The sequence below is a fragment of the Amblyomma americanum genome, chromosome 1 (assembly GCF_052857255.1).
Source record: "Amblyomma americanum isolate KBUSLIRL-KWMA chromosome 1, ASM5285725v1, whole genome shotgun sequence".
In the NCBI taxonomy this organism is placed as follows: domain Eukaryota; kingdom Metazoa; phylum Arthropoda; class Arachnida; order Ixodida; family Ixodidae; genus Amblyomma; species Amblyomma americanum.
Genome location: NC_135497.1, coordinates 408855118 through 408879587, shown reverse-complemented (window position 1 = coordinate 408879587; position 24470 = coordinate 408855118). Strand labels below are relative to the sequence as shown.

Genomic DNA, 24470 nt, shown 5'->3' with positions numbered 1-24470 from the left:
TTCTTCTCCACCGGGACACATATCTCCTAGTCCCTTCTGCAAGTCTGGTTCCTTTTTCGTAGCCTTCCTCGAATATTGAAAAACCTCTCTGGTGGCTATAATTTGTGGTGCCTCTAACACTAAGCCAGGGACCTATAGGGACCTACAACACGCGCTCAGGATCATGCGCACCTGCGGAGGCACGAACTGCAGGAAGAGGTCCTGCAGGAGTGCGCTGTCGTGTGAAGTAGCCACATTTGCAGCCAGGGTGCTCGTACGACGCAGCTGCTCGGTAGGCTTGCAATCTCCGAGGTAAGGAGCTACTGCAGATGACGTGGCTCCGTTTCAGAAGTGCACTGGATGAGCGTTGCCTTAAGATGATCATAAGGATAATTGGCAGGAGAACATAGGATGTCGCGAACAACCGCAGCAGTTGTAGGCGTGAGTGCACCAATGACGTGGCCGAACATGGTCATCTGCGAAGTGACGTGGTGCTGACGGAACAAGGCCTTGATGGTCAGGAGCCAAAGTTCTGAGTCTAATGACCAATAGTTTGGGAGCTTGAGGGCGGAGACTGTGAGCTCGGCGCTCGGCGGGTTTGATCCCGGCTGCGGCGGTCGAATTTCGATGGAGGCGAAATTCTAGAGGCTCGTGTACTGTGCGTTGTCAGTGCATGTTAAAGAACCCCAGGTGGTCGAAATTTCCGGAGCCCTCCACTACGCCGTCCCTCATAGCCCGAGTCGCTTTGGGACGTTAAACCATCACAAATCAAATCAAACTCACTACGAATCTTTCCATAGTTGAACATTTTTCACCCTGTATGTGGCACATAGAAATAAATATTGTGCTTCCGGTTATGGACCGTGATGTTTAACGTCCCAAAGCGACTCAGGCTATGAGGGATACCGTAGTGGAGGCTTCTGACATCGCACAATGCACGAACCTCTAACATTTCACATCCATCAAAATGCAACCACCACAGCCGGGATCGAACCGGCGCCTTTCGGGTCAGCAGCCGAGCACCATTACCACTGAGCCACCGCGGCGGCTGTGCTTCTGAATAACTATGATCATTTATCTTTTCATCCGTATAGCAAAACGCTAGATATTCTTAACTTTTAACTACTCTATGAAGAGTAAGAGGTTGTTAACTTCAATAATTTACCTTATGTGCCGATTAGCACACTGTAAGGTGCACTGACATATAATTGAATTGGGTGCTTTCAGGATGTCTGTCAGCTTTCTCTTGATTAGGAAGTGAAAAAGAAACAATGCAACTTCTGAGCTTTTAAGTAAACTATGAGCACATCACTTAGTGTTGGGACAAATAAAGCATTCATGAATTAGTTTTTATTTAACTGGCAATGAAAAAAAATTCTTACGTAGATTTGAATCCATCTCTAGCACATCATTTCTTTTTACTCTTGGGACAGTGTTGTGATACCAAGCATGAACACTGCTTATAAATGAAGTACAAATGAGCTAAAAAGGATGCTTGAAAGTTAATGCTGACTGTATATTGCTGCAGAACTGACACATGCTTGAAAGTTAAGGCTGACTTTATATTGCTGCGGAACTGACATATATACCGCAGCGGTGGCCGAATGGTTGAGCATCCGCCTCGCATGCGGGAAGTGTGAAGATCGATCCCCAGTGCCGCCAGGTACCCACCGGTGATACTATGGGTACAAGCTTTCCCCTGGCCTGGTACTTGGCTAGTAAGGGCTGATATGCTTGGTAAATGGGTCTTTGACCCCACCTTGAGTAATCGAAAAATACATTGTTACATGGCACTCTTTAGCCAAGATGCCCTTGCGCCATAAAAATCCATCATCGTCAGAAGTGATACATGGGCTAGCTGGTCTTCAACATCAGACAGGTCACATCCAGTACAGGACTGTCTCCCATTTACCTCTATTTACAATGCCTTGCCCTGTGTCAGCTGTGGCTGCCAGCAAATTTCCATATGCCTTTTCGCCTGTGACTGTCTGCAGCCCGTTTTATGCTGCTGTCTTTCTGGTTTTTACCCTGCCTTGAAATGTGGGTGTGCAGCAAATAGTTTTGTTCTTCTGCTGTCTCTTAACATTTGTGCTGTCATTGTTCTTTAATAGGTGACTGTGCTATCCTTAAATTGGGGGTTTGTGCAGGAGGTAAGAAGAACACAGCATGGCACAGGCTAGAAATAAGTATTCTCTGTAACAAGCATACATGCGGGGAGCAGTGTTACTTTTTCTGCATCAACTGAATATAAGCATCAATTGCAAGTCACTGTTTAGCACATGAATCATATCTTTTCTTAGAAAGTTAAAGCAAATGACAGCAATGTAATAAAAATAATTTATTTTTGCACGTGAATAGTACACGAGTTCGCTGCATCACCCAAGCTGCAACGTCTCAGCAGGGTACAGTACCTGGCAGTCAGCACAAGTGGTGTAACACAAATCAGTTACATGAAAGATGCACAAATCATACCACAAATATGTAGATAGGTTTTCAGTGAACTTTTTCAGTATGCAGAGAAAATCCCAGTGAGGTGCTGCATCCGCATTTGTGGATGCGACTTTGAGCCATTGTATATAGAATGCAGTTTCTACAAACACCGACGAAATAAAATGTGCTGGAATCTGAAAAGTCATGTAAAAACATCAAGCCGGGCATGCATAATGAACAAAAATAATCGCTTTCAAAATTGATGCCTCCATGTTGTACACTAGCCCTGGTATGGCTTCAGTCGGTTTGTCTTGGTTTGCTTGTTTTGCAAATGTTAACACATCAGAATGCATAAACTGCTCATTCTGTTACATAGCGACTTCATATGCTAGGAAAAAGAACTATATCATTCAGACCTTCTGACCCTCAATTTGCACATACAAGGTTGTAGCGCGGTATAGTGGTCCGGCTGCCAAAGACAACGACATGCCAGAGCACACCTTCCAAGTGCGAGCAGATCCGATTTTTCGTGGCTGCACAGTGGAATGGCGGCGGTATGCTGTCCCGCTCCCATCTGACTGAGCAGGTCCTGTCAGATATATTTTGTGGGGACCCGACGACGACTTGTGTCAATACTTCTCCACAAATTTGGTGACCTCGCTTCTTCACTCTCTGCTCCTGACCGGCGCTTGCCTCAACCACTTTGCTAGGCCTACCGCCGCCTGGAGCTCGAGACCCCGGCTGCCTTTCATCGTGCAAGCCATGGCCATGGATTCCTCCGCTCGTATACAGACTCCGCTGCCTCTTACGCCACCTAATCGTGAGCTCGCAGTCTCCGCCCTCAAGCTCCCAAACTATTGGTCATTAGACTCAGAACTTTGGCTCCTGACCATCAAGGCCTTGTTCCGTCAGCACCACGTCACTTCACAGATGACCATGTTCGGCCACGTCATTGGTGCACTCACGCCTACAACTGCTGCGGTTGTTCGCGACATCCTATGTTCTCCTGCCAATTATCCTTATGATCATCTTAAGGCAACGCTCATCCAGTGCACTTCTGAAACGGAGCCACGTCATCTGCAGTAGCTCCTTACCTCGGAGATTGCAAGCCTACCGAGCAGCTGCGTCGTACGAGCACCCTGGCTGCAAATGTGGCTACTTCACACGACAGCGCACTCCTGCAGGACCTCTTCCTGCAGTTCGTGCCTCCGCAGGTGCGCATGATCCTGAGCGCGTGTTTGTCTCAGACCCTAGAATCCCTGGCTGAGCTGGCCGATAAGATCGATGCCAATAAGAAGAGAATCGGGTAGCGTTCAGGGACTGTGGCCTCATTAAGTGCACGGTCACCAGTCGCCGCTCTTCTTGAACACCATGTGGAGGGGCAATGCCCAAGGACTGGAGGAGGGAGAGACACATGAAGCCAAGGTCCAGCATGTGCCCAATGTCATGTTTGGCGACAGCAAGGCGATACAGTGCGAGGCGACGAGTGCGAGCAAACACGGGAGGCCCAGTCGTCACAAGGTTGTGAGAGAGCATAATGGATCACTGGAGAAGATAGAAATTTTTTCTGTGGACTCTGGCATGCCCCTTATAAGAGTCTGAAAATTTTCGTCCCTTTGGTTTATGGGGGTTTAACGTCCCAAAGCGACTCGAGCTATGAGGGACGCCGGAAATTTCAACCACGTGGGGTTCTTTAACATGCACTAACATCGCACAGTAGATGGGCCTCTAGAATTTTGCCTCAATCGAAATTCGACCGCCGCGTCTGGGATCGAACCCACGGTAAGGTGGCTAGAATGGAAAGGTGTGAAAAGCGGCCGGGGAAGCATGGCCCCACAGCGCGCCGATGCCCTGTGGCGGCGCTGAGGGCAGAGGCGCGGTAAAGCGCGCAGCCGAAATGAGCGCATCGCGTTGGCTAAATTTTTACCACTGAGGCGAGAATGAGCCCGTTTCGCTTATCGCGCGTTTACTGTGGGTGCCAAAAAATGAATCTTTACCATAAAATAATGTTTAGTCAGCTCGCATCATTATTCCCTTGAAAATATGCTGCTTCACAAGCCCAGTTTGCATTGCGCAGCTGGACTGAAGCGCGTTTTGTGCATGCACATTTCGACACGCTGCCCAGTACCAGGATGTGAGGGACGCCGTAGTGGAAGGTTTCGGAATGATTTCAACCACCTGGGTTTCTTAAATGTGCACTGACTTTCTGCATTGCGCCGCCATCGAAACGCAGCCACTACGGCGAGAAGGAGAACAGGTTGTATTGCGTGCCACAGGATTTCAAAACGGCAGTCGCCATTGGCTGAAGGCGCCCCAACCACAAAAACCAACGTACAAACCAGTTTTTGATGGCGCTTGCGAGCCTGTAGCATGTATGCCATCTTTACGCTCATGTAGGCAGGGACCCTGAAACGGGTGGGGGTGGGGGGGGTCCCAACATTTTTCCAGAGGGGGCAGCGCCTCCCGTCTCCAGTTGCTGGCACTTGGATCAGATTGCTGACAATTGAAACACTTCAGTTCTAAGACTCTTAATGCAAAGCACAGTGGGGCTGAGCTACTTGGCTTCGTAGCCAGTTGTAAAGTATTTCGTATATGAGTAACCTAAACCAGTCATGTCCCAACAGAAGTCAACTGTCTGGCCCGTGCACATGATCATGATTAGCAGAATTTAAACAAACTGTGCACAAACTTTTTTATTGCAATTGATCACTCCTCGTGCGTATAAAGCTTCCCATTTCAAATCGTTTTATTTTGCCGTGAATATTTTCACTGTTCGTTCGAACTCACAACCACTGGCACGCGGCTTTATCATTTTGTCTTGTAATGAGAGATGCGACCAGACTTATTTCCATTGATCGTGGCCAGTGCAAATGCTTCCACATTTTTCCAGATTGTTATAGTTGCTTTTGTTCCTTAACTTTTGTTCCTTGCAGCTTTAAATTGAGCGCGGCTAAGTACTGCAGGCGTTCAGTTCGATGACCGCCGAGCACGCTTGTGGCTATCACCGCCGCCGAGTCATTCAGTTTTTAGTGGGCGCGAGTGAGCCCTTTAAACAGTTTCATTTGGATGTTTTTTTCGTTGTCTTCCTGACTGCTGGAGCGTCGTCAGCACAACTTCCGTGACAGTTTGCATTATCCTTTGGAAAATAAATAATAAAAATAAAATTTATTGTGTAAATGAGCATTAAATGATAACAAAATAAGCTCGAAGTCTTGCCCCCTGTATGTAAGCAATCTCCGAGGATTCTAGACAATGAAGCAACACATCTGACAATGAAATCGTTTATTTAAATGTGAGGGGGAAAACTTTTGCAGAATTTGACCAACACACAGGTACGTTTCAGTGTTTTCCTTTTTTCACACTATTCTCCTCACTTATACCATTAAGCAAAAAGCGAATCCTTGTCAGGCAATAAAGACGCACAACTCATGCCGTCAGCGCAACAGTATGCTCAGAAGAACCAATTTTTGGCACATCACCAACTGACTGTAGCATCTCTGCCGCAGCTTCGGCATGCAAGCGCATTCAGCTGAACGCATGTGTTTATAAGTTTGTTTTCAAGGACGTTGACAAGATTGTAAAATGATACTGATGGCTATAAAATGCCCCCAAGGTCCCACTCAGTAGTTCCCTCAGGTGGAAGTTCTTTGGGAATGTTGCCTTTATCACAGAGACATGCTGCTCCGCAAGCTTCACAATGAGTTGTCCAAGCACGCTTCCCAGCCACATAGCCTGCAATGTAATAAGCGGCGCATCGCTGTGTCGCACTGCATAGCTGTGATGGTCTACAGCCACTTTCGCTGTTGAAGGCACCTCGACCTCGCATGAGAAAACGTTGCTACAGACACTCCAAAACAGGCGATGAAACGAACTAAACTGCTATGGCGTATGCAAGGCCAGCAAGGCCAACGCGGCTGAGCCATAGAGAAACATACATGCGTAAAGAGCGGACACTCCAATAGGGCCCTCCGGCCTAGCTACTACACAGCCGCCAGCACCCCGAGCGGGTGGTCAGACCGCTAGTTTCATCGTCGGAGATTTTAGGCATGTGCCTCAGCTCTGTTTCAGTTTCGGTTTAGATAGCAATGCTTTCGATTCTGATTTACCTTTGACTATTAAAGTATTCAACTACATCGTCTAAGTGGAGCACAAGTGCTTTTATATTTCATTTCTAAGCATGCCATACATAAGACGTAATACACTCACGGATTGCTGACCTTTACTGGAAATATCACCACGCTTCTCAAAGAACCTGCGCAAGCTGAATTAGTTCATGCAGGTTGGAACAATGCAATCAGAGCTGTTCTTACTTTAATTTTGTGCCGTCATTGAGCCGCCTCTTTCAGTTGCAGACAGAGAAGGGAGTGGTTTTCACACAGAGTTTATTTTTGCTTGTTTGCAATTTGAACTGTACAGAAAATAATACTGGATCACACACAATTATAAAATGCATCATAATACAAAAAGCAATAAGAAAGAAGTTATGGTAAAGCCGTTGGCACCACGTCACGAACAAAAATATTGCACATATGCTCTGCGGATTTGTCATCCAAAACATCACCCGTGCGAAGAACACAACAGGAGTTGTCAATATAGCTAGACACAAGTAAGGGGTTAAAAAGGCACATATAGTGTGCTCGATTCCTGCACATCAGCAGCTTTGAGCGATATGTTCATAGACTCTTCAGAAATACAAGCACAACATATTCAATACATCATAGTAACGCAATAGTAAGCTTGCACTGTTCGTAAACTGGGATTAGTGCGATTTTTTGGTCAAGGTGTAGACACCACGCAAAAAATCCACATTCGTGCGGCACGCTCTTGTTCTAAAACATGTCAAATATGGACAAATGGCAAACAACAACAACGTAAATCGTCTCTTCGAAAAAGGCTGCAGTCGCCTTCGAGAACAATAAATAAGTAAAACTTTCTACAAGCATCGTCCTACATGTACAGAATTAAGTCCATATCTTTACTAATTATCGAACCTAGCAAAGGGAAGGAAAGATGTAATGAATGATCAGCGCAATACTGAACTTAGCGACGGATATATGTAAGTGAACCCTGTGTTCTATTGGCAGCAATTAGAAACAATGAGACATCAGGCTTTAAATTTGTCCAGCTGTCTGCCAGACACTGATTTCTTGAAGCGAATGCCAAGTTTCTATTGATGAAACGTACATGCCAGAAAAGGCGAATTCTATATATTTTATTGAGAAATGTACGTTTCAGTCGCTGGGATTATATCGAGTGGGTCCTGTGGTAATCATAAATCTTAGCTGATAAATACAATTCAAGGCTTCATTGGCCGGGCGATTTTGTCAAGCGTTTAAATATACGAGAAGCGCACACTGAAAATTACCTTCAGCGAGCTGACAATCCGAGTATCCTGTAGACTGAGCAGTAGGAATAGCCATCTTCTTCAGCGAAGTCATCCCGGGGTCCATGAAGTCATCTGCGGTGAAATGGTCCCCGCAGGTGCGGTACGTGGCGTATACAGCTGGGTCGGCGACTTTTCCAATAGGTCGCCCCTCTTGGCACACTCGATCCAAGCCTTCGACCTGAAATAATTATGGCGCAGTATAAACTGTAATTATTCGCTTCACTGGCTGACTAAAAAAAACGCGCATAGTAGCCGGTTCTAACAAGAGATTGGCAGCACTGTTTTATATTTTCTTTAAAGTACACAGAGCAGGCGTCAATCACCTGCTGTCATGAGGAATGCATAAGAGCTTCGTCCCCGGCTTCCTTTGTCTTTGCCCGTTGTTCCCACACCATGAAACGCAGCAGTAGCACCCGTAATTTAATCCGCTCCGTGGCATATTATTGTGGGCTTGTGTACAGACTGTAAAGATTGTTGCAGTCATCAAACGGCAAAGAGAAATATATCGCAGCAAAAACAGACAGAAAAGAAAAATAAACTCGCTGATGACAGTTATTTATAATGATTGCAGGCAAGCATATCGTTTATGAAAAATTCTAACTAGCTTCAATCCCTTGCGGAAGCGAGCTGACGTAAACTGATTTTTTGTCTATAAAGCAATGACTGTTGTCGATGGTTGTCTCTGGTTTTCTTCCAGACCGTACCTATATGCGGTACGGACCAGAGATAAACTTTCATTCTACAGTGATCGCACACTGTGGTAAAGATTGCGTAGATCGCAGTATCCGCAACGATTTTCTTATACCCCTTCCCGTGGGCACTTTCGATTGTGATCGAGTCCTCGACCGGGATCCGACTTTCAATCGCGATGGAAAATGATCGCTGTTATAGCGGACCAAGGATCGGGAGTAGAACAGCCCTAGCGCAAAAGATGTCACTAAGTAGGTCCGAAACACCCAACAAAATTTGCAAAGTTGGCAGAAAAGAGTCCTTCTATAGTACTTTTTCCAGAAAAAAAAAAAATATTCAATTTGGTATTATGGCTAAGAAACATACCTATCAATGCCGATCACCTGGAATTCTCTGAAACACATCATGTCGGCGGTATTGACACATATATGAGAAATTATGCCTGAATAAAACGCATTATCATTTCTTGTACTGCAGTCTAAAACAAGCATTTCTGTTTACGTTTTAGGCTTCTCTCTCTTGCTGTTCGTTTCCTAGCACTCTGACACCTAAAAAGCACGTAGTAGGTTTCGAACGCAATCGGGCAGCTCGATTCCGATGCTCCGATGGCAGTCAACTATTCCTAAACGCGGCTGAAACGCGATCGGGGCATATTGAGGCCCGATTAGGATCTGATCGATCACGATCAAAACTGCCCGCTTCCCATGTGACAATGGTATTTTCACGTGGTCGATTTAAAATGTGCATTACACTGTTCGACCCATGTCATATAAAAGGCTTGTGTTACGATACGGGTGAGCCATCGATAAATTTTGTTTTAAACCGAACGTGTTGCGAGTGTCTTTTGGAAAATTACGCTTTCGAAGTAACCCTAGCAAAAATGTCCGATAGAAAAAACCAGTAGCCTACTGGGTTATTGACACCAGTAAGCATATTGGTCCAGTAAGCATATTGGTCCAGTAACCGTACTGGACCAGTAAGCTTAATGGTCCAGTAAGCATATTGGTCCAGTAACCATAATGGTCCAGTAACCATAATGGTCCAGTAAGCATACTGGCCCACAAGTTTTGGTCTCTGGCAGCAAAACAAACAGGTGCAAGGGATTCGAACAATGTATATACTTTATTTGCAAATTCCCCCATCTTCATGGCATATGTGATCAAAGGCTTTGTTCAGACGCTGCGTCGTCTTGCCAATCCTAAGGCCCACTCCATGCAGCTCGAAATAGCATCTGAAAAAAGCTGCACGAGAAAGACATGTTATACTGACACCATGCCAACAAGGACATTATTAGAAGGTCCCAACTGGATCATTTGCCTGCACACACTTTAGCCAGGCAGAGCACATCTGGAATATAAGCAAGCAGAAACAATGTAAAGACTGCACTTTATTTAAACATCTCGCCTCTGCATTTTCATGACGTCGGCAAGCTTGCCCGCCACAATCTTGTTCAGGCTACGATGCCGCCGCCTGGCTTCGTCGGCTTCATACCTTGCTTCCAGATAGTGCTGGAAGAATGCTGTAAGAGCAAAGAAACCCAAATCAATCACATCCACAGGAAAGAAGAAATTATTGCACTTAAAATCACCATGAACCAACTGTAGGAGCAGCTGTGCAGATAAATGGCCTGTTACAGACTAAGCTGCATTCACTACAAAATATGTTGATTACTGCAGCGTAGCTCCTGCACAGAAGCATAGTGACAAAAAAAACGAGCCATATTACTTAATAATTCACTTCAGTAAGGTCCGTCTGGAATATCTGCTGTCAAAAATTGGGCACATACCACTGAGTGCAGCATATTTCTGCTGGTCCAAGGGGGGTTTGGGGTCTGCCTTTGTCCTGTTGCACATGTTCCCTGTGATGCTTTTGCCCACAAGGCCTGCAGTGGAGAATATTTGAACGCAGGCCTCGCGAACAAAAACCGAATCTTTTTGCCTCGACATCAAATGGTTGAAACCTTCTCTGGTCAACGACACTCCATGCCCCAAGAACACCTGAAAAACAAAAGTAGTAGGTGACATGTACAGCTTAATTTTCTACCAAGCACTGTTTTTAAAAAAACGTTACAAACGAACGGTAAAAAAAAAAAAACGATGATGAACACCCCTTGTATGACCCACGGACTGATATGGAACTGGTTCAGTGCATCTGGCCCCAGACAGCTGCGAGAAAGTGCCTGCCCTAATCATGCTCTTTTCATGCACGCAGTGCGAATGCCCATTCGACATCAGTGTGAAGACTGAGGTTTTTACTTTCATCATAATCTCTTAACATCAGATTGTTCTTGTGCAGAAAAAGAACACACCTGTGTTTATACCGATGGTCTGGTATAAACGCAGAACACTGAGATGAAAAGGATGTCAGGAAACTGGAAGATTACACTGTGCCAACAGGATATCCAGATTGAGGTCAATTCAGTAGTTACCTTTCCAGAACACTACTAGACTAACAGTGTGGTGTTTAGTAGAAAGAAGGAAGACATAACCAACTTTGATTTCTACACTAAACACCTACTGACAATGAAAACAAAATAGAGATTTGCACATTCGCTATGGTGTCATACAAACTGTGCTACAAAAATATGCCCGAATAGCACATGCAAACGGATTAGTTATTAAACAGCAGATGAACAATTTTGCTAACAAAGCTAAGTCTTCAACAAATCAAAAGAAAACAATAACGTACTTCTGCCAAGCAAATTCTCCATAGAGACCATGCCTTGGCACAAGAGGACCTGTTCCCGTCATTAAAGGGGCACTGCACAAGGTCTCACAGTACAGTGACCACAATAACCTGCAGCAGTTTTTTTTCCATACCTTGCTGCCAGTCGCTTGAAATGGCAACCCTTCAAGCTGGTCAGCTGCACACTCCTCTGGTGTGGCTGGATTGTGGCCTAGTGATGGCTGAGGTGGGGCCAGCACTGCCACAGGCCTTTGTGACTCCCTTGCAGGCGGGTCAGCAGGTTTGGCCTCTGGTGCAGCTGGGGGCACTTTCTCTGGTCCAGGTGGTGCAGATAATGCGGGCATCCTTTCGACGGCACCCTTTGCGGGCACCCTTTCAGATGTACGAATTTCTGGCCTTTTTTGCTTGCAGGAGCAATGCCTGCTCATCAGTTGTTCTGGGAAAAAAATAATAAGGGGACTACATACAAGTGCCAAACATAACAGACCATAATATGCTTCATTCACTTCAATATACCAACGCTAAGAGGTGTTGCATGCATAAAAACGCACGACAGATAAATGCATATAGGCATTTTGTTGTTCCTTTTTTTGCCTTTTCCTTCAATGCTCTATCAGTCTAACTAGTGCATAACACAAAAGCATGACACAAACCTGCATCAAAAATTTTAGAGCATAGCGCTTTCTCCATCGTCTTGAGCCTTTCACGAAGGTCTTTATTTTCGCGCCTGAGCTGCTCCAACTCATGTGCCTGCTCGTCAGGCTCATTTTCCATGAGCTGCTGCAACTGCTTTTCTCGCAATATCCGCTGAGAATTATTCTTCTTTTTCTTCTCAGCTGCAGCTTTCCTCATCACCTGGGAAAATGACAGTATTAGAAAAATGTCACAATCAGTACCCATCAAGCAAACATGCAGTGAGAATTTTACACAGTGCGGGCATGCTACACAGTTGCACGACAACAAGGCCTAAATATGCTTTGTCACGACGTGTAGTACGGGCTTGTAAGCATATTATGCGCCTCCTAGTTCAAGGCAGTGGCAATCAGCCGCCCAGGAGATCAAAGCGGTGAGCTTAGTGGTGCTTTTCCGGCAATACATGCCGGTACCATGCCGACAGTCGCCGACAGCGGCATGGCATAGTTGGTCATGCGCCCGACAATACAGCGCAATGTATACACAAACTAGCGGCCTGATTTCGATAAAATATCAGGCAGCGAATGTTAAATGTGCGCGCGCTAAACACGCACTTACCTCGCGCAAATAATCATCACTCGACGGCGTCGTTTCTTCCGTCTCTGTATCCGACGGCCTCGGCGGCACCGGAATCCGTTTCTGGCGCTCGGCCTCTTCTTTTGTGTCTGCGAGATAAGCAAATAAACAAGCTTTATCTAGGCTTGCAAATCACTGAACGCGGCACATATTCTAGCTCACTTACCAAACAGTCGCACGATCTGGGCTTGGTAATAACCGCTTTGCTCATTATCTTCCCAGAAGACCTCGTACCACTTGTTTGTAGCGAAGTCTTTCAGGCCTTTCGGCTGGAAGCTGCGGAACCGACTGATCGGAAGAACAGTCTTCATGTCGTCGTCACGAAATCTTACGTACGCGAACATCGCGATAACACGCACTACACCAAATGAACTAGATCTAACGACTGCACCCACGTAGCGCTGACAACAGAAACGTGCACTGCGGCTTGGGCGGTCAGGCGGAAGGAAGGCAGGCCTCGGGTGGCTAACAAACGTGGTGGCGTACTGATGATGATGATAGCCACGCATGCAGTTCTATATTTATTTTATATTTTTGTCTTAGTGTAATTAAAAACTCAAAATATGCATAAATACAAATTATAATTTTTGCAATAAATTTTACTATAAGTGAAATGTTATTATCAGCATAGATATGTGTAAATATATGGTGCGCATACATTGGCCGCAACGTCATGGCCATTCCTTAGCTGACTGTTATCCAATCCAATCCAGTTGTTGTTATGATCGCTGCAAGGAAGGTTATGGATGAAATGCAAAGCACACGGCGAGCGAAGAAAAGAAAAAGGTATTTAGAACCGGGCGAAGAATACGCTGTGCCAAGGACAACGTTGCTCTACCAAAAGAGGCGTGATGAAGAACGTCAACCTCCTGCAACGGTACCGAACATTTTTCCGAAAACGGGCATCCAAAACCACTCGCCTCCAACTGCTAATCCCGTCATTGATCAGCAGTCTTCAGAAATCGCAACTCCATATGCCTCTGTCAGTGATCTTCGAGAGCAACAAAACTGCCGCGAAGATCACGAAGTCCACATCAACGACGATTGCTACAGAAAACCGGATGAAGAGAGCATTTACGCGGACAGTTGTTCTGCGAACGAAGACAACGTGCACAGTTGTTCTGCGGGCGAAGACGACTTCAGCGATGATCGCTGCAGAAATGCGGACCAAGAAAACTCTGATAGTTGCCACTCTGCGGACGAAGACGATGTCGCTGACCATTGTAACAGAAACGCGGACGAAGACAACACGCACAGTTGCCGTTCTGCGGACGACGGCGACAGTGATAGAGAGTTCAGTGATTTTTTTTCCATTGAGCGTCTGCCGAACTCAGACGTAACAGTTAGAGACGCCATGTTCATTTTGATGGCGTACACATCATCATCTGGGTTAAACTGGGTCGACATGGAGAAGCTTGTGGGGGTGATAAACCTCTTTCTGGGGAAACCAATCCTACCCACTTCTCAGTATTTATTGAGGAAAGTGTGGAAGCGCTGGGAGGCGGACATGGTAAAACGACACTACTTTTGCGAAGAATGTGGGGCAATTATTCCCAATCCCGAGAAGCGCGAATTTTTATGTCCCAGCTGCAACACATCAAACTCGGCGCAAAATTTCTTCGCCACTGTAAGCATTGAAAAGCAGCTCGAGGTGATGCTCACAAATGACACTGTGGCCCAGACCCTGCTGACATCATTAAAAAAGAAACGGGCCACTGCATCTGATCCTGGTCCATCAGAAAACAAGGTTATTAGAGACATAACGGATGGGAAGCTCTACCAGCGGCAGATGGGGAAGGCTGCATGGTCTGATGTATCGCTTACATTCAACACGGATGGAGCTAGAGCATTCAAATGCAGTAAATCATCACTGTGGCCCATCCAAGCCGTAGTAAATGAGCTACCAGTACCACTTCGCTGGAAACATGTACTCTTGTGTGGCCTCTATTTTGGCAAAAGCCACCCAAACATGGCGTCCTTCCTGGAAGTTTTCACAGAAACTGTGCGTAGAGCAGTGAATTGGGAATGTGACGGGGAAAAGTATTCATCAAATATGAAGTTTACCTGCTGCTGTGTAGATGCTCCGGCACGAGCAGCTGTACTAAATATCAAGCAGTTCAACGGCTACTACGGATGCAGCTACTGTCATCATAAAGGTGTTCTTGTGAACCGTAAGTATGCTTCTAGAACTTAAATTTTTGTTTACCAGAATGTGGCCCAGCATTTTTGGGCTTTCATTTAAACTTGTATTTGTATAGCCATCAACTCAGAGCGAAGCTGAAGTTACTGCCGTGTTTATATGAGAAAATATGTAAGCCTTGTATAGCCTTGCCACATTACATCAAACAGTTTTGCAACAAGCCCATGTAATAAAGCATGCATCAGCTTGTTCTTGGCTTTAAAAGCCTGTTGCCATAGGTTTGTGCAGGTCTCTCCATAAGGATAGTCAAAGTTCATGTAGTGCCTGTTTGTCTTCTGGATAGCAGGGCACAAAATATGGCACAAAATTTGTGTCCTCCTTCCCTATGTCGTTTGGGGGGCCACTGCTCCCTTGCCCTCCCCACTGTGCATGCCTGTGCCTGTTACCTTCACTTTTCTGGGCCATGTTGGCCAGTTAGTCATGGGCCTGGAAATACAACCGAGGCTAGCCAAAAATAAACTCCGTTAAGGTTTATGCTGCTCACAATTGCACGAAACCTGCCAGCCAAATCAAATCTTTCTACTGTCCTAATTACAGGGTCTGTGAAGTACCCAGTGGCAGATGATGGGGGTCATCCTGAGCCAAGGACAAACAGAAGTGTGAGGAGTGATATGAAATCATCACTGATATCTGGAGAGCCATCACGTGGTGTGAAGGGCTTTTCACCACTAGCCCGCCTACCTGACTTTGACCTTGTCTGGGGAGTCTGCCCGGATTACATGCATTGTGTGCTGGAAGGCGTGACAAGGCAGCTTGCAGACACGTGGTTTGGCTGTGTCCAGTCTGCTTCATACATTGGAGTTCCTGCCACACTCAGTCAAGTCAACACAAGGCTATTGAGCATAAAGCCCCCTCAGTGGTTTTCAAGGCTGCCACGTAGCATTGGGGAAAGAGCGCTATGGAAAGCAAGTGAGTGGAAATGGTGGCTTCTGTTTTATTCTGTTCCCTGTCTAGAAGGCATCTTGCCAGAGGAGTATTTGCACCATTTCTGTTCGCTCGTGGCAGCGGTCTACATCCTGCTCAAGGACGAAATGACGAAGGAGGACATCCATGAAGCTATGGATAAACTATCATGCTTTGTGCTTAGTATGGAGGAGTTGTATGGTCGTGAGGCAATGACTTTCAACGTGCATCAACTCCTGCATCTGCCAAAGAGCGTGTTGGAGCTTGGGCCGCTGTGGTCGCACTCGGCCTTTGTTTTTGAGTCCGGAAATGGCATGCTTCTCAAGCTCATTAGCGATGCTAATGGTGTACCACTGCAAATCCTTGAGCGGTTTGCCATGAGACTCCAAATAACAAAGCTGGCAAATACTCTCAATCCAACATCTCAAGTGCAAGCTGTGTACGACACGTTAATGCCTTCCTCATGTGCAGGCAAAAGCTCCACTGAAAAGCCACTGGGAAGAGGCACTCTGTTAAATGAAATGGATGAGCAGGTGCGCTGTGCTGTCCAGGAGAAGCTTGGACAGGTTCTTCCATTAATGAAATTTAAACGCATGGATGTTCATGGACAACGTCTTCATGTAGAAGGTTACAGGCGCGCAAAAAAGACACGGAACTGTATATTCAGATGTGTGCAGGGAAAGTACTACATTCTGGAGAGTGTATTTCAGTTGCCGGACAGCACTTGTTTGTTGTTGTGTACATGCCTGGCTTCTGAAAGTTATAGGGATCTGCCACATATCCACAAATGTGCCAAAACTTCCAAGAAGGTAGTGCTGGCTGCTGACAAGGTTAGCAGTGTTTCAGTCGCCATGGATGTTGGCCGTGTGTGTTATGTTGGAGACATGCCAAATTTATTTGAGAAGGACTGAATGAATGGCTTTCTTGTTATTTTCACTTCTATTATTTCTCTTTATTTTTTATTCTTTTGGTTTGCATCACACTTTAGCTGGTACAGCCCTTACTAAGACTGCAAATGAACTGGGTTCTTGCAGTGTATTTACTGTCAGTGAAATGAAAATGAAAATTGGTTTTTCCAAAGGAAATGGTGCAGTATCTGTCTAGCATATCTGGGGACACCTGAACTGTGGGATAAGGGATATTGGTTGTGATATTTTTGTATATTTATCTTTTGTGTTTGTTCAGTGTCAATCAACTCTTCATTGTAGTGTGTGGTATTTCCTGTTTGCATCTTGTTTTTCTTCAATCTCATTCACCTTTTGTCATTGTGTGATGTTTTTTTTCTACTATCTTCATCTTGTGTTTCTTCACTGTGAGTGGCCTGTTCTTGTTAGTGTGTTAATTTTTCTGCTGTTTTCATCTTGTGGTTTTTCACTGAGAGTCTCCTTATATTGGTAGTGTGTGATATTTTTAGTGCAATTTGGATTTGTTTCTTCATTGCATATAGTTTGTTTTTAGTAGTCTTGATAGCTTGTTTGCTGTTTTCACCTTTCTTGTGTTTCGTGCCAGACTCATAAGTCGTAAACATTCACTGTTTATCTCTGGCCTCACATGTGCATTATTGTATTCCTATGTGTTTACAACTTCAACTGCGACAATTTGTCATGCTCTGCCAAATCATTACAGTGCATTCTGTAATTTTTTGAAAACATAGTGCAAAAAAGACACGGACGACACAGATGTGGATGGGGCAGGCGCTAACTTGCAACTTTATTTTAGAAAAGCCACCATGTTGAATATACATTGTGCCTTTTTTGGCGCTATGTTTTCAAAAAACTTATCGTCTAGCCCAAACTAAGCCATTGTTGCATTCTGTAAAATTTCAGTTTTGAGTGGGTGTCATGCAAATGCATACAAAATTGGTACCACTGCCTCTTAGGAGAAATAAAGCGATTGGATACCAGTTTAAACTATATTAAGTCTGTGCCTGATAGGCATCTGAGTAGATCTAGTACAGCATGTCCAAACCAGTGTGCATGCAGATAGACCAATATCAGTCTCTACTGGGCCCATAACGATTCAGATACAACCAATACAACCATGTCTACTTGACCAGTAAAAGCCAATATGTACCAGCTATGGGACCAGTTCAAGTTTCTACTGGTCATGTAGAAATCCAAATACAACCAGTAGAAATCCAAATACAACCAGTAGGTACACCAACAAAACCCATAAAATATTGTATTGGACCAGTACACATTTCTATGGGACATTTTTGCTAGGGAATTCACATGCAGTTCCGGAAAAGAACAAACGGATGGCTCACGGCTCATATTATATGCTACACGTGCATAATGCGTACACGCAGCATAACAAACGACTTGCTACAATGTTCTGAGCTCAAGAAACATCAAAATTAATCCTGCAGGGAAAAGGAAACAACTTGCCGGAAAAACGAGGCGACGCGTTGAAAAGCGCGGTGAGGTGGGCGTAACCGGCGGCACATGACCGGCGCAACGCTTGGATGGAACCCGGTGGACATGTGATAAGCTATCGACCTTTGAAGTAGAGTGAAAGTGAACAAGCCACCTGGCGGGTGGTCAGACCTTTTTTTTGCTCGGTTGCAAAAACGGCTTGAGTGTCCGCTCTTTACGTAAGTATAGTTAGAGGGGCTTACTATTATAGTGCCTAGAATATACTGGCTAGTGTGCCGAGCGCCAGCACTGCGCAATGGGAGATGGTGGCTGGAAATTAGGCAACGGGGAGTAGGGAGGTTAGCTTTGGGAGCACATGGCAATACACCAAATCAGGGGGTACAGGGGGATATGGGATGGGCGTCTTTCGAGAGCAGAGAGGCTAGCAGTAAGATAGCATTTGAGGAACGATTGAGAAGGATGGAGGAAAAGCGGTGGGCTAGGAAAGTTTTCAGATACCTGTATATAAAGAATGTTGACACGAAATGGAGAAAGCGAACTAGAAAATTGACAAGCAAATATCTGGACAGCAGTAAGGCGGAAAATCAGCATTTATCGGTTAAGAAAAAGGTTAAAGGAACAGAGAGAGCTTTGTGGAAAACAGGGATGCTGACGAAATCGGCACTGGAAACATACCGGACCTTTAAACAGGAAATTGTCAAAGAAAATATCTATGATAATTGTAGGGGAAGTTCTTTGTTGTTTGAGGCTAGGACTGGAGTTTTGCGGACTAAGACGTATAGAGTCAGGTACCAGGAGATAGACACTTTGTGCATTGCGTGCGGAGAGGAGGAGGAAACGGCTGAACACTTGATACTCTTCTGTAAAGGGCTTCACCCTACAGTGGAAGGCAGCGGGGCTGACTTACCCAAGGCATTGGGGTTTAGGGATAGTGAAGGGAAAGTGGATTTTAAGAGGTTAGAAGTAACCAAGCGAAGGTTATCTGATTGGTGGCTAAAAGCAAGACAGGAGTAAAAGGAAGACAGGAGTAAAATTTCAGATTCCGGAGCCCTCCACTACTGCACCTCCTCTTCCTTTCTTCTTTCACTCCCTGCTTTATGCATTCCCTTACGGCGCGGTTCGGGTGTCCAACGATGTATGAGACAGATACTGCGCCATTTCCTTTCCCCCAAAACCAATTATTATTATTATTAAATTTCACAAGACATGGCTAGGTGGCTTGAGCCACCGCCCGATGTAAAGGGTTCAGCCGTATCCATCCATCCATCCATCGTACTGCCGCAGCAGATGACGTGGTTTTCTCGCGTCGGAAGGCAGCAATTAACCTGGTCTTGTGAGTAGGCGATTATCCTGCTTTTGCACGTACTTTTGTTGACCGAGGTGCAGTTTTTGTTGTCCTGTGCGGGTGCTTACACATGCAAGTCATCGCATCCGCTGCTCCCTGCAGTTCTACGGTGATCGCATCGGTTATGGGCGAGCGTGTATCCGTGGCGCGTGTTTTCAGCGTGTCGTAAAATCGTGGACTGAATTTCCGAATGTTCTTTCCCGTACCCATCACTTAAGGAGCTACATGTGACAGCAAAAAAAGATGCCAAAGCTACAGTGCAAAGAGAAGGCTTGCTTTGTGCCACTGTGTAAAAGCGGTTACCGCTCGAACAAGGAACGTGTTTCCATGTTTGCTGCACCATCTGATGCTACGCGGCTTGCAGAATGGGAAAGAAACATCAAAAGAGAGGACACAAGGCTGACGCCAGCTGGTGTGGTTTGCGAGAAACATTTTGAGAGCAGTTATCGAGCGCATGTTCAGTTACCGTAAATGGTGTTACCAGCGAGCTTCCCCGCGATAAACCGCGTCTGAAACCCGACGCCGTGCCTTCGATATTCACGCATTACCCAGAACACATTTTGCCTAAAGTGTCAGCAAAGAGAAAAACAAGAAATCTGCGCCAACAAGAGCCTCCAGCAAAGCGTCACAGGCGTGCTGCGTCGGAATGCCTCCGAGTTGTGCTCAGCCGTTGAGAATGCTGAATCGGTGAGCATGGAAGCATCTGGCGCCAATAGCGGAGCTGCAGTAACTGAAGTGCACCACCCCACGCTGTGTTTCTGCAGAAGGAAGCGCTGCTGGCGAAGTGCAAAATGTTGGTGAACGGCCGCGAACCACCAACGATCGTCCGCATCCGTTCTTCAACGTCGCTATTCCATGCAGTGGCATGGATGAAAGTGCCATCCGTGCCAGTCGATTCATTAGCGTACGTCCATTGTGAGGCTGAATAACTTCGCTAACCTCTTCATTGAAAAGATAGTAGCATTTGCGAAGCCTTTACTTGATGGACAATCAGTGGCAGCCACGGTTTACCTCAGTGGAAGGGAAAAGTCAAAACACATCGTCACAATTAACTTGCGAAGAGGCCGAAACCTTGATCAAAGAAGTTGCCTTGACAAATCTTTGTGGTGCATGCGGCATAAAGCCGGCCTCGGGAGAGCATATCTCCTACAAAGGCATGATTTTGCTGAGAAGTGTTTATTATCTGTGAGGTCCGAAGGTGAGTCCTGCACTTTCTGCAAGTACCAAAAGATTCTGGCTCAAAACCAAGCGTGCAGAAAAAAGAAAAGCACAAGTGAAATTGCCAGGAAATCTGATGAAAAGAAACAGTCCAAGAACATTTCTCGAAGCCTGTCAAGAACTAAGAAACTATTGGCAAATACAAGGATACAGGTGGCTCACATGAAAGAGCGAAATGAGGCTCTTAGTGAAGAGACATTTAACAGCAAATTTACATCTCTTCCCTCAAAGCAGCAGCTGGCTGTAGAGTTACATGTTTCCTTGCTGCAAGATGAAAATCACACAAGGGGACGCGATACGATGATGAGTGGATTTTGGAATGTATGCTAGCTGATGAGGATGCGAAGCCCGAAGTTGTATGAACATCTCCGCGGACAATCTATTATGGTTTTGCCAGGGCGAACTTGCCTGAAAAAGTACCTCCAGCGCTTCAAGGGTGGCTTTAACTGGCCTCAGTACAAAGGTCCTCAATGCCCAAAATGAAAAAAACAAAGACCATGGATGCTTACAGTCGTCACTGTGGCTAGTCATTGATTAAATTTAATAATGCTTTTGGAGCACCTAAGTGTGAAATCAGCTGTTGAGTATAGCTGCACGGAATTCTTGGACCGTTCTGTGTATACGGTAAAAGCTCTTTGATTCGAACTCCGTAATTCGAAAATCCGCTTAATTTTAATTCTGCCGGTGCGGTCCCGGCCAACGCTATGGAAGTCTATGGCGTTATTCACATTGCATGTGTTTACTCGTTCGCAAATATATATATATATATATATATATATATATATATATATATATATATATATATATATATATATATATATATATATATATATATATATATATATATATATATATATATATATATATGGTTGTTTTTTATGCTGCTTTATAAGTAATTTTCTTTAAAAAAAAACTAATTGATTGGCACTAGATATTAAAAAAAAAGAAACATTCCCCTATGCACCTTATGCACCTTGATTTCGGTGACGAGTGCTAAATGTGCAGCTTCTAGTTCAGAGACTCAAAACAAACCCTGAAACCTGTAGTTAGCTGCCTCCATGCCTTTTTACTATTATCTTAATAAAAAACCACTACCACCACCACCACGCTGGCAAGACGCCGATGCAAACGTAAACGAAGTGACGGTACCGACCCCCGATTACACTGCCCAAGGTTCTAGACATGGAGGTTCCATGGTTTTAGAGCACTGTACCCCGATAGATGCCTTCAACGTGCGGCGGCGATAGCTTTCATTTCGGCAGCTGCTAGAACGCACCGATAGCCAGTCAGAAATCACGGAGTCTGCGTTTACGTCACATTTCACGTCACTCCGTCCTATGACGTCATAAGAGTTCTTGAGTCTGAATCGGAGCGGCGGGAAAAACTTTTTCAACTTCGAATCCAATTTCTTTGAAATAAATGCATCTTTCGCTCCCGGACAAGCGGCCACAAAGCCATGAAATGCCGAACTATCAGATTCTGCTAACAAAAAAAATTTGATAGAGTTCTCCTCACTGTCCCTTTAAAGCAATGAGAAATCCTGCGTTTAGCTGTCATGGAGACTATGTGGCTTCTAACCTGAATACAGATATGAATGGTTACCTCTGTAAAGATCTTTTGAGGCCAACAATTTTCAGTCTACTGTGGCTGACATGACTGAAACACTTGGAGTAGCACAGATCTTCCGTAACAGCATGACCACCTTTGTGTTTAGATGTGGCGTTCCTGTGGAATTTATTCAGGCAGATATGATCCCAAGAGAGAGATGACTCACGGCAACAGCACGGCTGTGTAAAGTGTTGGTTAATACCATGGCCGCTTGCATGTAGCTTGCAGCCAATCCTACTTCCTCTGGAGTCGTGTGGGTGGCACTTGCAAGAACTAGGTTGCCACTCTAAATGTGACATTAAAAATTCCACCCAAGTGAACATTAACTATTATGCTTTATTCCAGATAGAAAAGGTGAGTTGCAGCTAACTCTTAATTCAGTGCTGAAGTACATTTGTGTGTGTGCCTCATTTCTTGCTAACTTTAGTAACCCAAAAAACTATCCTGCTCTCAAGGTTTCTGTCATGGTAGCCAATGCTGACATTGTCTGGTTGGTCCCTTGCAGCAATTTGGAGTCGATAGCCAAGGATGTGCCACGAAGGATGTTACAGGTGCTACACAAGGCCACTCCGTGCTATGGCTGCCAGCGGCCTGTGTTTCCAGCCACTGCAGCTAGCGTGACTTTCAGAATGGAGCTACGTGGGACAGTTTTACCTGGCGGTGGTCAGCTAGTGTGGGTCCCCACACCTGATGGCCGGGTGCCAGTGCGAGCACTCATCTGCTCAACCAGGTGCCTCCCTCACTAAGAGCTTGTAGCAGCAGCAGCGGCCTTGCGCACCAGTCGTCGAAGTGCGGTTGAACTGAGCTCGTTCCTCGTGCCAGTGTCACGTGCCTCTCAGCTCCATATCAGACGTTCTAGCATTCCAGCCATTAAAAGCAATCATTTTTCCTTCATCATGCCGGCCTCATGCTGATGGGCGCAACAAACTGGTGACCCGGTGAGCTCACTTTTGCAGCTATCCGGTACACCCCGTCGCCCGTTTCGACTACTACCTAACAAGGCAGCACATGCCTCACCCCGCAGACCTCATGCTCAGTGCCGTCCGCCGTTGTTTCGCCATTGCCCGCGGCCGAGGCATCGGCTCCACTTCTATGTCTTCCCCATGCCATATCTTCGCCCGCACCAACTGAGCCAGCGCAAAACTACCCCCCAACCGCCGGCCCCACCCGTAGGCTGTCCAACTGAAGAACGCCTAGCTCGCCTCCCATTCCTCGATGACTTTTCCCGCCTTGTGCTTCCGTCATCCTCATCTTTTGGCTCCCCTCGCCCTTTGCGAGGCAGCCAGGCTCGACCGCCAGAGCTCTTCCGCCCGACAGCCTTCCCCAGCTCTGACCCAGCCTTCACAAAGCTAACTGTGTCCTGGACTTGAGAACCTGTACAAACTTTTACATACTGTTTTTTCTTTTATCGTGCATCGCGCTAGGGGGGAGCGCTGATGAAGAAGATCTGCCTTGCGCAACAGAGAACGCGCTGGGCAACCGACCTTTCTAACAACGTCAACAGCCTGCTCCGCCGGCTCACCAGCCGCGGACCCCGCAGGGGGGCGCCTGCAGCTTGCAGGCGTCGCGACGGTGAGTGGCGACACCGCGGGTTCCCGAGCATCCGCAGGGACATCTCCGCAAGGGGATGATGGTGAGCTGTGCATCACCACGGACCCGAGCACCCGCGCCTCGCCGTGCGTGGCATCGCCGTGTCCGGGGAAAAGGGGATCCTGGTGGTTGAGCCGATGCCGAGCGTTTGGACCCTTAAGGCCCCTTGGCGGAAGCAACACACCACTTTGGCCCCAGCTTCCTGCAGACAGCACCTCCGGCCTGACCCGACCGAGGGGAATCGGCAGTCGCCTTTTCCTATCCTCCTCTTCATCTTTAACTTTCCTATCTCTGTCTCACAACTCTCCTATATCCTACTCACTTCTTGGTTTTTCCTTTTTTCCTGGTGGCGAGGGTTAACCTTGTGTGACCAACTACCCTGAGTTGCGTCATATTTGGTTATAGTTGAGGTGTACAGCTGGCGTGGGCAGGACTTGCTATCAAGTTCCTGTCCCGTCCCCTTGTTGGACTCCGTGGTGGGTGGCTGGCACCATGACCGAAAAACAAAGTTTTTTTATGGCTCCCCAACTTCCAAAACCTGATCGCTCTCTCAAAAGAGGGCGGAACGAGGCAGACAACTTCTTTCAAAAAAGAAAAGTAACTTTCCCCAAATATCATGTGATCCACAGTGAACAACAAGATAAACAGGCAAGAATAATATCCCCCTTCCTTGTGTCAAAGTGCTTGACTGAAACCCTAGGCATTGGCTATAAGCTGTCAAAAATGGCCAGCGGCGACTTATTGCTCGAACTGTGTGACAATGTCCAACATTCTAAGCTCTCCAACCTAACG

The 24470-nt window shown here is 46.0% G+C and overlaps 2 protein-coding genes and 2 long non-coding RNA genes across 4 annotated transcripts; 2 read left to right on the top strand and 2 right to left on the bottom strand.

Moving 5' to 3' along the window:
* Positions 1 to 5683: 5683 nt before the first annotated feature.
* LOC144115797 (uncharacterized) lies at positions 5684 to 18068 on the bottom strand. The gene is made up of 3 exons (XR_013311551.1): positions 17930 to 18068; positions 7775 to 7973; positions 5684 to 6141 (listed from the first exon to the last, which is right to left on the bottom strand). It is a non-coding gene; the product is annotated as an uncharacterized LOC144115797 (long non-coding RNA).
* LOC144115795 (uncharacterized) lies at positions 9855 to 12971 on the bottom strand. The gene is made up of 6 exons (XM_077650289.1): positions 12606 to 12971; positions 12422 to 12528; positions 11824 to 12025; positions 11305 to 11606; positions 10272 to 10482; positions 9855 to 10004 (listed from the first exon to the last, which is right to left on the bottom strand). The coding sequence occupies exons 1-6, from the start codon at positions 12946 to 12948 to the stop codon at positions 9877 to 9879; spliced, it is 1293 nt and encodes a 430-aa protein (XP_077506415.1). The 5' UTR covers positions 12949 to 12971; the 3' UTR covers positions 9855 to 9876.
* On the top strand, positions 13118 to 17452 carry LOC144115796 (uncharacterized). Its single transcript, XM_077650290.1, has 2 exons — positions 13118 to 14610; positions 15177 to 17452. Exons 1-2 carry the CDS (start codon positions 13161 to 13163, stop codon positions 16451 to 16453), a joined length of 2727 nt encoding a protein of 908 aa, XP_077506416.1. The 5' UTR covers positions 13118 to 13160; the 3' UTR covers positions 16454 to 17452.
* LOC144115798 (uncharacterized) lies at positions 18065 to 22983 on the top strand. Its single transcript, XR_013311552.1, has 2 exons — positions 18065 to 18135; positions 22594 to 22983. It is a non-coding gene; the product is annotated as an uncharacterized LOC144115798 (long non-coding RNA).
* The last annotated feature ends 1487 nt before the right edge of the window (positions 22984 to 24470 follow it).

Coding starts and splice junctions, on each gene's coding strand:
- LOC144115796 (XM_077650290.1), top strand. CDS start 13,161: ATGATCGCTGCAAGGAAGGTTATGGATGAAATGCAAAGCACACGGCGA. Junction 14,611..15,176: donor TAAAGGTGTTCTTGTGAACC/GTAAGTATGCTT, acceptor TCCTAATTACAG/GGTCTGTGAAGTACCCAGTG.
- LOC144115795 (XM_077650289.1), bottom strand. CDS start 12,948: ATGCGTGGCTATCATCATCATCAGTACGCCACCACGTTTGTTAGCCAC. Junction 12,529..12,605: donor CCAGATCGTGCGACTGTTTG/GTAAGTGAGCTA, acceptor CTTATCTCGCAG/ACACAAAAGAAGAGGCCGAG. Junction 10,005..10,271: donor GAAATATGCTGCACTCAGTG/GTATGTGCCCAA, acceptor TTGCTCTTACAG/CATTCTTCCAGCACTATCTG.